This window comes from Grus americana, chromosome 2, assembly GCF_028858705.1.
Source record: "Grus americana isolate bGruAme1 chromosome 2, bGruAme1.mat, whole genome shotgun sequence".
NCBI lineage: Eukaryota > Metazoa > Chordata > Aves > Gruiformes > Gruidae > Grus > Grus americana.
In genome coordinates, this window is record NC_072853.1 from 161,814,783 (window position 1) to 161,832,941 (window position 18,159).

At 44.5% G+C, this 18,159-nt stretch overlaps 1 protein-coding gene across 9 annotated transcripts in view; it reads left to right on the forward strand.

Moving 5' to 3' along the window:
• PRKAG2 (protein kinase AMP-activated non-catalytic subunit gamma 2) overlaps positions 1-18,159 on the forward strand; it is a 224,251-nt gene that overhangs the window by 137,519 nt on the left and 68,573 nt on the right. For all 9 annotated transcript variants that reach the window (XM_054818179.1, XM_054818182.1, XM_054818181.1 and 6 more), the window contains one exon: positions 14,672-14,886. In XM_054818179.1, the coding sequence (XP_054674154.1) occupies positions 14,672-14,886 (215 nt within the window). The remainder of the gene's footprint in view (positions 1-14,671; positions 14,887-18,159) is intronic.

Below are 18,159 nucleotides of genomic sequence, written 5' to 3' on the forward strand. Positions count from 1 at the left end.
TATTTTCCTTCACACTAAATAGTTTTGATTCGCTGTCAGAGCCCTTTAATTTCATTGTGGCTTTCTTTGGCGAGATGAAGTGATGCACTCAGAGCACAGAGTAACACAAAAAATCGTAATTTTGGTGAAGCTGTCCCCCAGCTCCTGAACTCTCAACCTTCCTGCTCTGCCCGAGTGACTCGGTGGCAGCAGTACCGGCACACCCACCGTCTCTTCTTGGTTTCAACCTACGACCACTCTTGCTGCTACCGCGCTTAAACAGTGGTTGGTGCCTTCTCCAAAAACTGTGTGTGCTAGGCTTAACTCTGTGAAGTTTCAAGGCTGTGTTAGGAAGGTGCTTTCACCTCCAGGACTTTGTGGGGTGGCAGAACCTGGCACAATCTGTGCTTTGGAGCAGGGCTGAGCACTCCTTTTGCATCATCGGGATGGAGAGGGCTGTCAGAGATCCCACACTTGGCCCCACATAGTGTGAATACCTTGAACATAAGCTCTGCAAGGCTAGTGGCCAGCCACGTGATGGTCCGGAGGTCTCAGCTGGCCTGGGCTGGTGTTCAGCTTGTACTGACTGTGGTCCAACGCTGATACAACTGAGTTGTTCCAAGCTGGATCCCATTCAAGTTCCACAGAACTTCAGGGTGACGCTTCATGTTCAATTCTGCATGAAGAAAAAATTGTCTGCTAAATACCAGCTATCCTCCACAAAACAGGTGCAAGTGAACTGCTGAAGATCCCTGATGTCACAAGAGCCTGTAAGGATAAATCTTAGGGAAACATTTGGAGAGCCATGAGCATTATTCAGTAATAAACTGTCCTCTCTTGAAAGAAGTACATTGCAGAACTTCCTGATGTTCTTTGCAGTCAATCTGTAAGCTCTTGGTTGGTAGGAGCTAAGGATCATATGTTCATACTGTCTCTGCAGCGTCATCTTCTATTTTTCTGGAGGTGTCAGGAACATAATCAGCTGTCAGAAAAAATAGAGGCTCAGGAAAGCAAAGGATGTGATTTTCTTGGCAAATAGATTCTCCTCATCTTATGTCCTCTGAATCTGGACTGGAAGGACTAGGCACCAGTCCTCTTTCTCAACTGTTTTTTGCAAGACCTGGCTCAGCTAATGAGCTATCGGCCACAAACCCTTGTCTAGATGGCTCTGTAAAACCAGCTGGTCTTTCACCACCTGACTGATTCTTTTGTGTTGAGCAGCAGCAGGTGACTCTTGGCATCAAATACAGTTTCGCCAACGTTCATTAAACTGCGGTAATATATAGCAATTTTCTACTTGCAGAAGTGCCTGAAAACTTGTCATGGTCTGTCTGTGGAGGCAAATTCAATCTAAATGGCTTTCTGAATGGGAGTCCTGGGTATCTCGGGGATATGCAGGGCTTGGGGTGGTGATGCTCTTGTCCGAAGCTGCCCGTGCTTCGAGGAACAAGTTGCAGCGCTGCCTTGCTTTAACAACTGAAAACAACCAGCTTTCCAGTGCAATGGTTACTTGTTACAAGGAGAAAACAGCTCATAATTTATTTTCAGAAATGAGGTCAAAATAGTGCGGCTGGGGAGGGAAGTGACTGGCGCAGCAGGTTGGTAATGAGATACAAAGCCTTTCCCTGTAGCTTAAATCCAGCTTCAATCAGCAGTGACTGAAATCTTTTATCATTTGACAGTTGTTCACCACGGCCTTTGCTGTGTTGGCTTTGCTCTGTGACATCTGAGTCAGTACTTGCGTAACCAGCACCCTGCTCGGCTGCTTGTGCATCATATGGACCTGCACGGGGGCCGGGGCGGGTTAGCAGCGAAGCACCCACTCCTCTTGCTGAGATCACACTTGTCCTGTGAAGATGCTTCCTGCTCTTCAGAAGGTTTTAGGTTGTACATACTTTCTTACTGGTTTGGAGCCCTGAGCCCTTGTCTGTGTTTCCAGCTGTGCTGGTGCACAGGGCGGTGGGGTGGAGATTGTAGTAATCATAGAATCATAGAATGGTTTGGGTTGGAAGGGACCTCAAAGATCATCTAGTCCCAATCCCCTGCCATGGGCAGGGACACCCTCCACTAGACCACGTTGCCCAAAGCCTCATCCAACCTGGTCTTACACATTTCCAGGGATGGGGCCCTCCATCTGCTCCAAGTTGAAGAGCAGCATTAGAGTGGCTCTGCCAGGGCTCTTGCAGCAGCCTCACCAATTGCTCAATCTGATCCTGGCTGATGGACTCATCCCTTCCCCAGGAGGTCTGGTCCTGCGCTCAGGTTCCCTCTTCACAGCCTCCTCTGAATCCCCTCTCCACGTCTGCCCCTGTGTGCACAGATTCCTGAGGAGTTACAGCCTTAAATCAAAGGGCATAGGTGTCTTCTGTACATTTGCTTTCCCTGACCATTGTAGAGTTACAGAAAACAATGGGGCAGATGGTCAGATCACTGCCCACAGGTTGTTCTCTAGTGCAAGTCGTCTTCTAGTAATGGATGTAGCTTCCTTACTGATCCATCTGGGAAGGAGATACTGAGATCAGGTATTTAAGACTAGTCCATGCTTTTCTTCTCTGGCATGTTAGCCAGCCAGAGTTGTTTCTGGTTTTTCCCCTTGTGGTATATTAACGTTCATATCATAGACTTTGTCTACATCTCTTATGTCTGAGCTTTGAGATACTGCCTTGTCCTAGTCAAAGAGGTAGCAAACTTGGAGGAAGGGCCTCTTCAAATGTACCTGCTTGGAGATGCACTGAGGTTTTGCCTGATGCAATGGAAGCACTAAGCACTTTTTTCACCGTATGTGATTTTGATGGCTGATGGATTTGCCTAGTTCTGCAGTTTAAAGTGTGCCGGTCCTCTGGGTTTGTCACTTAGCTGTCTTGCATGTGAACAGACATGGCTCAGCCTTCCTGAGTCTGTGGACTGAAGCGATGGCTGTGAAGTCCCTACCCCACTTCAGAATATTAACTTGCGTATGAAATAAGAAGAGTTGAGAGTGTCGGTGTGAGCTGCCTGTCCACAGCTGATGGACTGAAGTCTCTGGGGACGTAGGGAGACACCTGCAAAAGGGTGAGAACCGGTGTCGTGGGAGGGGAAGGCAGAATGAAAGGGCAAAGGTAGATCTCCTTAAATAGATCAGATTTCCCCACTGAGTGAGGGTCCCCTGCTCCAGAGAGTCTGCCGTTTAGGTACTCACTCTCAGGAGGCTGATTCCTTTTGGCTCCTACTGTTTTCATACACTTTATAGTAGGATGACAGCTCTGAGGAGTAAAACAAGCCAGGAATGTGACTGCTGTCATGTGCTGGAGGCATGTTGTAATAGTGACCTGGGATGGGCCGCGGGGTGAAGCTGGGCTGGGATGACAAGGGAGGGGAAGGATTTCCTGGAGAGGAAAATTGCCTGGCCAGCCCTTTGGAAAATGTAAGCATGCTCTGCTGAAGGGTGCTCGTGGTCCCTCCTGGCAGAAGCTCGCAGCACTACAGAGCTGGGCGTTGAGAGGAGCTATCAGCTGCAACCTGTTGTGCAGCCAAAGCAAAGGAAGCCAGCCTGTGGCCTGCTTTAGGGGGTTGGTCTTGCAGGTGCTCTGGTGAGTAGGCAAGGGATGAGCAAGGTTTAAATCAGCCTGCAAACAGAAGGCAAAATAACAAGAAAAAAGGAAATGTGTGAGGAATTCTAACTTAGAGCATCACTCCCCAGTGGACCTGAGGTGGAGTGTTAGACTTAACATTTTAGCAGGAAGCGTAGAGAGGAGAGGAGATGCTTGGTCTGCAGAAGAAGGAGGCAGATCAAGGGTCAAGAAAGCGCGTGTGGATGGGAAGACGCAGGCCAACCGTGCGTCATGTAGTTGACGCAGCAATATCAGAAATGTGTGTGGTTAATATAAACACTTGGCAATAGAGATAAAATCGGACCAGGTGTTGGTTGATCCAATACAACAGACATCGCTGAAGTTTAGTCCCCTCTCATGAATTTGAATTTTACTCTTGAGGAGGTAAGAAGAATAAGGTGATGGAGTTTAAGGGGACCTCCAAAACGATAGGATCATTAAATATCCCAGGGTGAGCATTCATTTCATGTGACTGATATTTATCCAGGGATGTGTTTAAAGTTCCCTTTAGGCTTTTATTAACAAAGTAGGGATTAATTTCTGGCTGAACTCTTTCTTTAAGTAGGATGGGCCCAAGTGCTCATGGCTTTGTTGTGCATGTAGCTTGCTTGCTAAGCTTGTGGTGGCAACACCAGCATCTAAAACTTTGTAGACATACCTTTTGGTATACCTCACACAGCCTCTTGGGGTACCTCCTGGCTCCATCCTGAAGCTTTGAGGTACAGATGTGATATCGCCGCTCTTCAGCCTCATTTCATTGCTGGGTATCATGATAGTAATTACTTTATTGGTAAGAATGTGGAGAATCACAGCAAGAGGACAGGGCTTCATTTGATTTTAAGCTTGCCCAGCTTCTGTGCTAGGAGAAGAAAATAAGATGGGAACTGATTCGTCATATATGGGAAGCGTGGACTTGCTAGTGGTAGGTACGTACATCACAATTCAGGGCATATTTTAAGTCTTTTGATATAGTTGTGGTTTTGGTATGTGGCTGTGCAGCTGCTTTCTCCCCGTTTTCTCCTTTGAGCCCTAGACGGACAGCTCTGTTCACAGCAATTGTTAGAAGAACTTGGGCTGTAGTTTTCTGTACACTTCAAGTGGTATAAACCAGCAATGCCACTGTACAACGGGATTCTGCTTTCTTCCTGGCCCCCTTCCCGCTGCCCTCATACTTGTGCCAGGATGAGTGTCGGTACTGCATCGGGAAACCGGTCCAAATTAGAACTAACCAGGACGGAGATCTGAGCTTAGCTGTAACCTGCATCACTTCGAGATCCAACTGGGAGAGGCAGAAGAAAGCCAGTGGAGTGCGGATCACTTCGTGGGAAGGAGAGGGTTAGTCTTTGAGCAGGGTAATGGCTGGAGAAAGCAGCCCTTTACTGCACTAACGTTCAGCTAAAAGCATGATCCAGTACCAACGAAGGAAATGGAAATTACACTACCGAGTGGCGTAAGGAGCAGGCCCAGGCCCACAGCAATTTATTTTCAATCAAACAAGAGCCATGAAGTCATTAGTTATTTCTTCAGAAGGCTTTGGTAGGTGTGCTAGAGAGCACCGTGCCGTCTCTGCTGTGCCATATGTGCATGAAAAGATTAATTCCCAGGTCAGCAAGATGGGAATTCTGATGAGGCAGAAGTCTGAGTCAGACGCAGTGGGGAGAGGCAAATGCCACAGGCTGAAGCAGTGCTTGGACTCCTGTGGAATTTTGAAAAGAGCCAGAACGAGGGAGATGTTTTGTTCTTTTAATAAGAGAAGAACAGAGGGTTTGAAAAACATGATTTTAAGCAGCAAATAAATTGTAAATTACAGCCTCATTCTCTAGCTACAGCTTTCCTGAGGGTCTGGAGTACTTTGCAAATATTTAATTACTCTCACCTCAGTGCCCTTGTAAGCATTGTGGAAAAAGAAACGAAAGTAAACTGTGCTGGGAGACTTGCAATCCAGCTGTACCTCTGATGCCTTTACTAGCTCCTCTAGAGCTATTTTCTTCATTGTAAAGGCAGGAAAGTGAGGCTAATATAAACTGATAAATTAAACAGAGAGCAGGTCCCAGCACCGGCGTCCTGAAGACTCTGCTCCGACAGCCTCATAACTGCTGTTCCGCACCTCAGGAAGTGGCCCAGCCATCTTGCTGCGCGGCCGCGGCTGCGTGCAGCATTACAGCGCGCAGTCCCCTGGCGCCAGCCCCGGAGCTTTCACGCGTACGCTGTAAAGGGATATCTTAGTGGTCTTTATGTGCATTAATATTCTGTCTCTCAGTTACACAGAGAGTTAGACGTACTGTGCAGATGAAATCGCCCACAGTGATTTCAGTGGGGTTCTGCAGGCTCGGATTTAGACTGTTCTTTTCATTAACTTGGACCTCTAATGACATATTTGTAAAATGTTTGGGGTTTTTTTTCAGTTTCCCCAGGGTGTTTCTCTGCTTTAGGGTGTTACAGAAATAAGGTACATGGTTAAGGCCCTGATGTAGAGCAAGCAAGCTTAGAAACCTTTGCCTCAATTCCCTCATTTTTTAAATTTACATTGGATGAGCATGTCATAAATAGAGAAGCAACAATTTACCCTGTTCTGCAACTCCCCCAAGCAGCTGCTTTTAAAAAGCTGACATTTAATGCAGCGATTAAGTATGAAATCCATAAGTGTGAAATTAAGCATCAGATTAATTACTCCCCAACTTGTCTTTATGCGTTGTGCGTACAACATTCCCCCCTCCCGCCTTTCTCCCCTTACTTTTCCTCCTCTTTTCCTTTGCCTGTCAAAATATAAACGCTTCAGCCCGGGGCCTCTGTTATCTTTTATGTTGGTGAAGCACATTGCATGCAGCGTGTGCTACCAGAAGCGAAACACGAACGATGATGACGGTAACTGCGGTTCGGAAGCTTTGCTGTGCAAAACCAGGGAGAGGGTGCCGGGGCAGAAAGCAGTTATAGCAGCCTCTAGCAGAAGACAAGGTGATGGAAAGACAGACAGTGCTGGCCACTGAAGCGTCACCAAAGACAGGCGGTTTGCAGCTTTCTGTAATGGCAGGGGAGCGTTTAGCTCAGCTTGGCTCAAAACAGCAAAGAAAACCTAGATAGGACAACTGAGGTTAATGTGGAAAGAGCTCTTAAATGTCAGCTTTAGCAGCCAGACGTCTTTGCTAAAATAGAAAACAAAAGTTATTTCATTAAAGCCTCTGAACACAAAGTACTCTGTGAAAGTTTAAATGCCAGGTGGTGTATTAAGTAAATAAAGTAGTCCTGCTGTAGGCATTGTTTCTCACGGCAGCCGGCTATAACCAGCGCATAGTACAAGTGACCATGTGAATCTCTGCCATGTGATGTAGTGCTGTGCCTGGCTAACGTGCCGATACGGGGCTGGGAAGTCAGAGGAGACTTTTCTTTCAGCAGTTATCAGTACGTTGATAAGGGCCAACTGTCGCACGTGGCTTATTTGCATGGATTGGCTTACGCTCATTAGTCATCTGGTTTGGAACAGAAAAAGAAACTTGCAGTTTGCACAGATGTCACGTGTTTGTCCAGTGCAGTTTGAATGAAGAGGAGTGACTGATTTTCATCTTAGTGACTTTTTAGATTGGGATCATAGTACTGCACAGTTAGCTTTTGTTGTGACCCAGCAGTTAGTTACCCCCAGGCAGCGGTTGCAGAATGTCGTATCCCGTTATCGGCAGTCCTGGGTTTGTGTACGGCAGGAACCGTTTGGCAGGTGGCACTCTTAAACTCCTCGTGCTCTGCTGTCCGTGGCAGGATTGGAAAGTTAGCCAGGTGATTCAGAAAGTGAAAAGCTGGTATTTGGAAGCTTCTTGGCCCCATGCTCCGTGGGTGATGGATGTGCAGGAGGATAAAGCATTCTTTGCTCACATGTGCTTCTAATAGAGACACATGCCTGAACCTCCTCCTTCTGCTTCTTGTGGTCCTACAGGATGCTTCCCATCATGCTGTTGCCTGCTGAGGATCACTGTTAGTACTTTACTCCTATCATTGGTGCTAGTGCTGGCAAGGTACATGTTGCCTGTGCTTCTGACAGTCCCTACTGGCCACAGCCCTACGGCGTCTGGTAAAGCCTTGGTGCTGAGTCTCTCAATGTAATTACCATGCTGAGCTAATTGCTCATGCCTGGCACAAGCACTTACTCAGTGGCTACCTCAGCCATTACCAGGACCTCTTCATTTATCACCTGTCAGGCTGTCAAACAGCAGTGGAATGTGCGCTTGGCTGTCTCAAAAAAAACACAACCAAAAAAAACCATTCCTTGCCATCAAGCTCGTGGCTGATCTCCGTTTCTTTGCTATGAATTATTTGCCCATGGTATTCTCTCCAGTATTTGCAAGACAAAGGAGAAGGGTTGGCAGAAAATTGGGAGTTAGAAGCCAGGCTGGAACTTTCCTGCCAACGAGAACCAGAAAAATTCCATTGGGAGGGATGTGCTACACCAGGATTTCTGGTCTCTGCTTGCTGTATTTGGATCCCATGTATTTGTTGCTTTAAAAGCAACGAATTCATAATTGTGTACATCTCTGGATCCTATATACTGTTTCCTGCACCTTGCCTATAGCCCTAAGAGCCCAAGTTCCCAGCCCTTGACAGCCACCTCTTTCCTCTCAGTCAAGCCCCCTGGTCAACTCGTGTACTCTGAGAGAAATTTGCTGAATAAAGGAAAAATGCAAATCTGTTGAAAACAGGCAATGCAGAACCGAGAAAGTGATGAAACTCATCTAGTGGTGAGAATAACAATTAAGAACTAAGTGTGAAAACGCAGGCTCACTGTGGAGGTTTCAGTCGCAAAAAGGTGCTAAGCACGGGAGAAGGAGAGGGTAGAAACCAGCTGCAGGGGTGCTTAGGCACCGAGACAGGGGCATCCCCCATGGCTGGGGGCCTGTCCGACTGGTCCAGCCTGGTAGGGCAGAGGCGATGACTGCTTTGGTGAGGAACATCTCCAGAACCTCACAGTACGCTCTGAAAAGGCAAAACAACACAAAGCTGACCTCCCCTCCCGCAAGGCCTGCAGAGCCCCCTTTATCTGAGACGGGAGGTGTAGCCTGCTCGCAGTTCCCAGCCGGTGGGTATTTGGAAAGCTGCTCTAAGGAAAGGAAATACTATTTCAGTTGTGGTCTGTGGCCCACGCTGACATAACACGTCAAATCTTTCCAGCTTTGCCAAGTACATGTAACAAATGTAAGATAACCAATGTACAGTTCTGGGCAAGGCGGAAGATCCTGTCTCATCATTGGTGCAGCAGAAATCTGCAGTAAACCCTTTAAAGGATACAGTGTTGGGGAAGTGTTTCAGCCTTTTCTCATAAAGGGGCCTCGAGATCTTCAAAAAGAAGAACACTTCTCAAAACTTTACTAATTAAACTCTTCACCTCCCTGATTTTCTCAGTTTTACAACGAACAAGTGTTACATTGCAGATTCCACAGCTACGGGTGTTGTTTAAGCACGTAAATAGGCCACAAGCTGAGGAGAATGGGTTTTACAAAGGTTTTTACAAAGTGAAATAGCTTCTAAAGCAAAAGTTGGTGCTTTCAGTTTCAGGTATTTCTGTGGCTGAGACCACTTAAGGAGTGGTTTCCTTTACTACGTTTGAACCAATATAAAGAAATTAGATTTTTATTGCAAAAATATAATTCCCTGTGAAACTTTTCAGACTGCACATGCTATTTTAATGACTTAAAGGGTGTATTTTACTCTTCATTTGACTAATAAAAAAATCCAAAAGTTGTTTTTGGACACAAGCGAGCTTCCCATTGAACAGTGTACCAGCTACATGAAAAGCCATGGAGTTGTTTCAATAAGACTGAAGGAAATGTGCTTACTGGATGCTGCTGAGCCGGAACTGGGGAGCTCAGACGAAGGCCTAGAAGGCCTGGCCGTTGTACGAGTGCTGCACTGTTGATCACAGATGGAGCCTACACGGTTCGGCAGCAGAAGCTGTTCTCGTAGGGCGGGAGGCATCCTGAATTGGTGTGGAAGTGAAAATGCTAGATACGGCAGGAAATTTCCCAGGAAGTATCTAGCATATTTTTTGGTACAAAGATTACTTTTCAGGCTTAATTTTATTTTTTTTTTTTAAACTAACAGGTATTTCACAACGTTTAGCGTGAATATCACCAGCACTATTTGAATAGACACAGCCAGTAGCCATTTACCTGCTTATGGATTCGTAGTTTTACTGCCATTAAGTGGCATTAAACTTCATTTCACATAATTTGCATCAATTTGCTTATGTGTCAAAATGAACATAGTATTGTGTCTGAAGAGTGAATCAGCTTAATGAACAGCCAGCTCAACTCAGATCCACTTGTGCTGCTAACTACTTAAAATTCAGCGGCCGCAGCCTGCCGCCTTCTCTGACTGCCGGCTGAGGAATGGAGAGGAAAGGCCAGCGCTGTCCTGGGAAGGAATCAGACAAAAAGTGTCACATGGAGCCACTGCAAGTGGAAATTCCATTTGGGGTTGTTTTGGTTTGTTTTTTTTTTTTTTTTTTCTGAGAAGTTTCAGTCTACATGGTAAATGATCGCTACCTGTAAGTTTGGAAAGCTATTTTAGCAGCAGGTATTATATGTTAGCAATGGCGTTATCCGCTTGGTGATGCAGACGAGAATACTGAAGTGGGATTCCTCAGAAGAGGTAAACTGCAAAAGTGATTTAGTTTTCATGGCCGGTAACTCTCACCAGTTTTAACAACTTCATCTTCAGCACGCAAAACCAAAAGTCAAGTTTGAGAGCAGGCTGCTGGCTATATCCTCTGGGCCCTATTCCGAACGACCCGAAGCCAGCCTGTTGCACTGGAGCACATCCCTGCAAGCCCTAGCAGTGTCATTTGTGGGCAGGAGGCTCCCCAGTTCGTGGGGACAGGAGCTGTTTTTCTGTCTGGAAAAGGATTGATATAAAAGGGAGGCTTTGGCAGGAATCACGGGGCTGTGAGCATCCTTCCTCCCAGAAACCTCCAGATGCATCCTGCCAGGTCAGGCGTGAAATGTAGGTGACAGGACTAATTGCGGGTGTCAGCCGGGGAACGTAGGAAATTTAGGAGGGCGGCCACCCTTCTTCCCTGGGGAGGACGCGAGTGACAGCGTAGCACTTTATCCTTCCTGTGATGTATCCACGGAAGGCTGGTTTGGACCAGAAAGCCCGAGTGGGTGGAGAACCTAACGCCGTGCAAAATAAGGGCTTTATTTAAAAGAAATAGTTGCAAATACCTAGAGAAACAAGTGAAGGCAGCAACATTAATTTTGTATGTTTGGGACCAAAGAAATGCCCGTTAGCGTTCCATGCTAACTCGGGCCGAAGTTGTGGGCTCTGCCGTTACAGCAGTGAACTCTCGGGGCTCTGGCATCCGACCCGCGATGTGCGGCCAGCTCCCAGCTGAGGTGGCTCAAATACAGGCGCAGAACCGAATGCTGGGCCACCGCTGTGTGCCATCAGGGACAACGGTGTCACGGGGAGAAGGCCACTGGAGATGGCCCCGTTTTGCTCAGAATTAAGACTAGCGCTATTTAGTTCTGTTAGGATCTCACATCCTGAGTCAAGAAACACTCTAATACGAAAGTTGCTTCTTCAATGAGATTTTGCACCATGTGTTTGTATATTCTTATGAGTATTCTTATTCATATGCATATTCACTTATGCAAATGTTAGGAGTTACGATTCATCAATATGGAGACCACAAAGTTAACCTCTTTTCTCGCTCGTTTTGCCCCCAGAAAGGAAACGTCAGGATGAATCAGAACAAGGCAAAACTCTGAGACTGTTTTAAAACTGGACAGGGACGATCAATAGAAAACATAGGACAAAACCTTGTGTTAGCCACTGACACAGTAACTGATCTGCTGGATTTTTTTCTCTCTCCCCCCCCCCCCTAAAATTCTTGTTTTACATTATGGAAAAAGGAAGAGCTATTCAGTTTCTTAACAAGAAAACATCACATTTCATTATGCATTTCATTGTCTGATGAAAGAAACATTAGCATAAGAGATAATTACTTGCCATATCAGTTCATCTTGTTATCAGAACCAGTAGTTTGCAGCCAATCTCATTGTTTCTTCTCCAAAATCCTGCATATATACTGAATTTTTTTCAGCTTCATTACAGAAGACTCTAGAATTGTTGGCTAGTTTTCACTGCTTAATTGTTTTGTGCATGCTTTCTCCAAAATGAACTGTTTTCAGCCATATCTTGTCTCTTCGATGGACTTCTTTTGTAGTAGAACAGGCTAGCTGCTGCGCATATATATGTATATATAACTATATATTTATACCAATGCTGCCTGGTTAGGTGGCAGTCCAATAGGATTAAAGTTAATACAAAGTTCTGTTACTCCGGAACTTCTTTTGGTTTGAGGATATATTACAGATTTTCATTCTTTTATGTGGCTGACTTCTATAAAATCCTTTGTAGCGTTTAGGATGTTGAGCTGTATCACAGCAGCCAAAAGTCGTTTTAATAATCCTAAAAATATTTAACATTTCCTATGGTATTATTCCTTCAACCTCAGTATTGTACAAATGTAAATAACATAGATACCACAATAATGCTATGAGGTAGGCTTTTAAATACCAAACATTGAAAACCTAATTACATAATTTAATCAAATTCCCTGCAAAATAATTATCATTTCCCCTCCACCTCTGTGTGCAAACTGAGCCACAGAAAAATTGAATCTCAAATGTATTAGGGTGTGCCTGACGTTGAGTCCTTTCTGTTTTAAGTGCCTAACTGAAACAGAGAGTTCTAAGGCTGAGAGTGCTCCCAGTAAAGTCGCTGGAGTCAGAGATGCTTCTCATCCATAAAAACTCCTGCCAAGCATCCAAGGCTGGCATCCAAAAGGAGACCACCAGTGAACGTTCTTGTAAACTGGAAGCCATGCTCTCTGTCCTGGCTGTGCCGTCACACAGCTATACTGAGGTGGCAGTAGCTTTCATTGCGTGTAAGAGATGTTGCTTCCTTGGTCTCCTTTGATCCACGTCTTCCTGTGTCCTTAGATGTCCTCTACACTTGGTAGGCCAGCCCGGTTAGGACCACTTGATATGTGGTTTCCTTACGTCTGGTAATAGCTCTTTTGGCAGAGCTCGCTCATACTGGAAATGGGTTTTGTAGACTTGCCGAATACATTAGCGCACAATGAATGCATCCCAGCAGCAAGACTTTTAAGATCTAATGGTGTTTTTCTCCCTCTTAGTGGTTTTACATTTGCAGGAATTACAGCTACCATCCACCTCAACCCCCAGTCTGAGTGCTCAGGAAACGTTTGGACATCCATAAAAACACAGAAGAGCGTCTTCCCCAGAACTATTTATCTAAATTTGTCTGTAAGCAAAGACTGACCAGGCAAGTTAGGTGTCCTTTTAATCCTTCGGGATGTGGAACGCTCTCCAGTCCCACTGAAACCAGCTGAACTTGGGTTTTGATTCCAGCTAAATTTTTCAGGGAGAGCTAGGATTTTCTTTGGAAGAAATAAATACATTACACTGCACCACTAAAACCTCTGCAAATAAACCACATTAGAGCCTAATTATTTTGCTGGTATCTTGATGACTGATTCTATTCTCTTAAAGTTAAGTCTCTTCATATGTGAAAGCCATCAAGAAAGGCTGTTTTCAGTGAAGAATGATAGCTAAACAACAGTTACCTAAATTCCTCGTTAATTCCTTTAATCATAAGATCTGGTAACTCTTCCCAGATATGTCAGTAATAGTTTTTTCAAGTAATAGATCCCTCCCTGAGCTGTTGGATTTCTAGTCTTTCGAGTTTAGCATCATAGTTATTATTGAGTTTTATTCTTACTTTCCGTCAATACAAAGTTTTCTTTGAAAACATTGTCTGCGAGGTAAAAACGTGATGCTGAGAGGTAACGCGTATGAGTTGTACTAATGCGCTTTACCCTGGGCTGAAAGGAAGGAGCAGCGGAGGCCGCGTGTACACCAATGCAAAGCTTTTGGATGGGAAAAAAAAAAATCTCTGGTGCATAAATCTGTTGTGGAGCCTTGCAAGCTCACACCGAGAAGATGAGCTAGACTTACCATGAAGATGGATTATCACATTCTCAGCCACTTGTTTGAATGGCTTGGGATTGCACATTTATTGAACACTATCTGTCTGCTCCCTTTCGACGGACTTGAGTCCCCCTCTGGACTAACCGATCATCTGCACAAATCTCTAGAAGTACAAGAAGCGAATCAAATTCAGAGATCATATAGCCCACTTCAAAATATGTACCTCTCTTCAGCCTCACAGGTTTTATGCATTTAAGTCTGTCCTGATAAGACATAAGAAAATAATTCTTTGATCACTGACGTACATATAGATATAACAAGAAACACAGATGTTGTAACTGGAATTTTCTAATTGGATGTGGATGTCTGCTGGTTCTTAAATGGATAATAAATATAGCTTAAATGATCTGTTTGATCACAATTCAGAACTGCCCTAAGAACATAACCTAAAATACAGCTGGGGTAGATACATGTGTCAAAGAAAACCAGGATGCTCACAAGAGAAATGATCTGCTGCTGCTATTTGCAGTAAAAGATAGGAATAAACTTTCTTCTCAAAGGCTGCTGAAAAGTATCCTAGTTTGTATAAAGGCATTGCCAAGAGCCTTACAGAAAGCAGACTGAGGCTCCTGGGAAATATGCCCTGTTGCTTTTCGCCTCTTCTCCTAATTTCACTCTAGCTGCTGGCTGAGATACTGTTAAAATAATGAAAAAGAAGAAAAAGCAGCAATTAAAGCTCTTGAGCCATCTGCCATGAGATAGAAGTAATCCAGAGACTCACGGGAGTATTAAAATTATAACAATAAAGTAATACCAGTGCTGAGGATCACTGTAGAAATAAGAATCAGACAGGAGGTTAATACAACACGAACCACTCTCGTCTTGCTGCTGTGCCTCCCTGTAAATGGATCAGACAGTTCAACCAGTTGAATGATTGAAAGAGTTTTAAGGGCAAAGTGGAGCAATTCCCTTTCGTAAATGAGGAGGTGAGATATATCCTTCTGGTCTGGGGAAATGTATGAAAAACTACAGGTTCACTGTAAAGCTGAGAGTTCTGTCTGCTTTTCTTCTGAACTGATCTTCGGTAATTATTCTTGTTTACAGCCTCTGGCCTCTCCTCTTCTCCATCTACCCCAACACAAGTGACCAAGCAGCCCACGTTTCCTCTTGAATCCTATAAGCATGAGCCTGAGAGACTAGAAACACGGATTCACTGTTCTTCACCTCCGGACACCGGGCAGAGATTCTCTTTGCCTCCATCTCAAAGTGCAGCCAAGCCTCCTCTCATGACACCAGCTCCCTGTGCTACCTCAAAACCAGTAAGTAAAGCATGTCTCCAGTTTTCCACTGGGAAATGTACGGCGTTGTGTGTAACCGCTCCTTGTATTACGACCGACGGGCTGGAGCGTGTGTGTCCATACTGTGGAACAGAACGAGAATGATTTCATGTGCCTTTTAGTTCAGATTGTCTCAGCGTCTGCCAGTATTCAGCTGAGAAGGCACGAGGAGCCCAAAGGTGGCAGCTCCCCTTCTGGGTTACCCAAATAGCAGCTAATTTTTGCACTATTCTCAAGCGAGTTTTGCAGTGGCTACAGATCCCAGCATACACTGCTGACAGGTCACTTGAGAGGAGGCTAAAATTTTATTTAGGATTGTCTTTTATGTCCCTTAGGGAGAGCTGATGAGAGCGCTAACAGCCAAGGAGAGCGTATCAAAAAGAAATTCACAGTATGAGCTGCAGGGGTTTGAGTTCCCGCTGCCTCTGGAGTCTGAGATGACTGGGACAGCTGGTGACTGGTGGCACTGGTTGCTGTCAGCCTCCTGCCCCAGCTCAGCGAGCAGATGAAGACGGGCAGCACTGCCAGGGTGTTTATCCAGCCCCCCACACAGTGGAGGTGACTTCGTAAGAGTGGTTTCTTCAGCTCCTGGGAATGCGTGAATTCAGCGGTCCTTGGGAATTCCTGAATTCCAGCCTCTGATACTCTCCACCACAACAGCCACACTGCGTGCCGTTGTGCCTCCTGCCCTCTCCTCGGCCAGCCTGAGCCTCAGAGGCATCACTGCTCTTCCCTTTTGGTGCTCCTCTGCCTTTTGCTCCTTCTCTCTTTTTCATGTTAATTCCTTTGCTGTAACTTTATCTTTCCGTTCACCATTCCCCTGCCTCGTGGAACTAGCCGACTGTGCTCTGTCACCAGAGCTAACCACCCTGCATCTGTCTTTCCCAGCTTTTCTTTTTTTTTCCCCCTCAGAATATAAAATCTTTGATATTTTCTGTATCTAGAAATCTAGAAATGTAAAGGACAGAAGGGTTCATGAGGTCTGTTTCCCTGTTGAACGACTACAAATTCAGTTTCATTCCAGTTCTTAGTGATTTATTGAAAAGCAGGAAGTTTCCTCCCACTCGCCCATGGGAAAACTGTTCCAGAATCTGAACAGGCTAACACGGCAATCCCAAAAGTTTTGGCGTTTGCGTTAGGTACCTCTGCAGCAGCAGCCGTTGTTAAGCAGAAGGTGTTTAGGTACCGGATCAGTGTTCATATACTGCTTTCAAGTCCTTCACACAGTAAAACACATGCCCTATTTTGGGGACCCCCTTCTCTAACAGTTAGGAAGTCTCTGATTTTCAACCTGATTTTTTTTCATGGACAGGTTACGACCATTTGCTCTTACAATTAATAGCCATTTTCATTCATTGTTTGTTACATCCTGTTGTACCTGTAGCCAATCTTTGTTTTTGTAGATTAAGTAAGCCAAACTCTCCTGCAAAATACAGACTTTCTGTGCTGCTGCTATGCAAAAGTAAATAATTAAAGTATTAGATAAAATAAATCCTACATTTATAGTTAGGAAACTCCAGCATAACTTTTCTCCAGCCAACTCACTGCCTTTCCACGTAAACAGTAGTCTTGGGATACATAAATTATAAAACTCAAAGGTTTGTAGGACACAAAAATATTTTTGGTAGGTTTCAGTCAATCGGTCATATTATTTGCAGATGAACGTGTTTATGTGTGCTGTGCAGCTACAGAGGAGTCTTTTGTACCTGTTAGAATAGAAATGGGGAAACAACAGCATCTTAGCACATTCCACTGACCGAAAGACTGAAAGGTTTGTTTTGTTTTGAATTATTTACTGATTCGGACAATATAAAGTTGAGTAGAAGATGCCAGAATAAAGAAACAGAATTCTCTGCAAATATTTATCAACTGTTGTGCTTGTATGTATGCACAAGAGGGTCTGGATGGAAACTCAGTATGTTGGACTCAATTATCTCCTGGTCAGAAGATACAGAAATATATGTATACTAAAAATATATAGGATGTAGAGCACCTGAGTACCCTCTGTACTCCCTTATGTCTGAGCACAGCGAGCGTGCAGGGCTGCCAGCGAATCATTAGGGTTTTGTTTTACTTGGGAACAAGTGGCAGCAGCTACAGATGTGTGAGGAACAAAGCCCTGGGTGTTTCATTTTCAGCGGAGACCAGCGAGAGATGTGCCATGCTCTCTGGTAGGAGAAGCTGTTAGAGAAGAGCAAGGCTAAGTTTCTGCAGAAGGGCGTGGATCTGAAGCTGATTCACTCAGGACAGTTATGTCTTTTGATCTGTTAGTGATGTACCTAGCATTCCTTCACAAATATGACAGCAGTAGACCAGCATTCTTGATTTGAGTACTGTATTTCAAACATTTCATTTATTCTGAGCTGTGTGTTAAGAAATAGGTGTTTTCACAATGCACATGCTATAAACAAATCTGTAAAAGGCAAACTCAATTTCTTGTTTACCTAGATCACCACTTCTTGGCATAACAATTCCAATTATCTTAAAAACACATTATAAATTATATGATAAATGGTTTCATAGCAGCCATGCTGTAGATGATCAGTTTAGTGATAGGGAAGCTTCTATGTTGACACCTGAAACGAGACGTTGACTCTTATCTACAGGGCTCTGTCAACTTAAATCTCGTTTACTTATTTCAGTGTTTAACTAGTGATGATAACGTGTGAGATCCCAGAACTAGTATAAATGATTCATGATTCCTATATACACTGCACTAGCAAAGAGGAACCCTTGGACCCAGACCCAGAATTATTATTAAAAAACCTACAGAATAGTAGATAACTGTAAGAAGGTGCAGTATCAGGACTTGGAAGTAATCTTAGCCCTTTTTATAATTAACTGCATTTAAAACTGATTGTGTACTTGTTTTTTTTATGTCTGAGACCGTGGCACCGAATGGTTAAATCTGTTCAGTAAGAGGGAAAGCAAGGAGGAAAGAATAAAAACCTTTATTTCCCAGTAGATGTAATCAAAACCTTTCATGTTTTAGAAGCACTCAGTGTATATTTTGATGTGATTTTTAAGCCTTAGATTCTGGCGAGGGGAAGAAGAAGTGGGAGACAGTTCCTGACAGAGGAAGATCCTCCTTCAGCGAGTATCATCTCAACTCAGTATACAAACCTAAGCAATTAACCTCACGCTAAATGGATGTCTGTGATAATCACTAAGGTCTGGATTTATCCCACCTAACTTTAGAAACCTATCTGAGCGGCTTAACTTGGGAGTGTAGTAGCTCTAGTTGTCTCTATATCC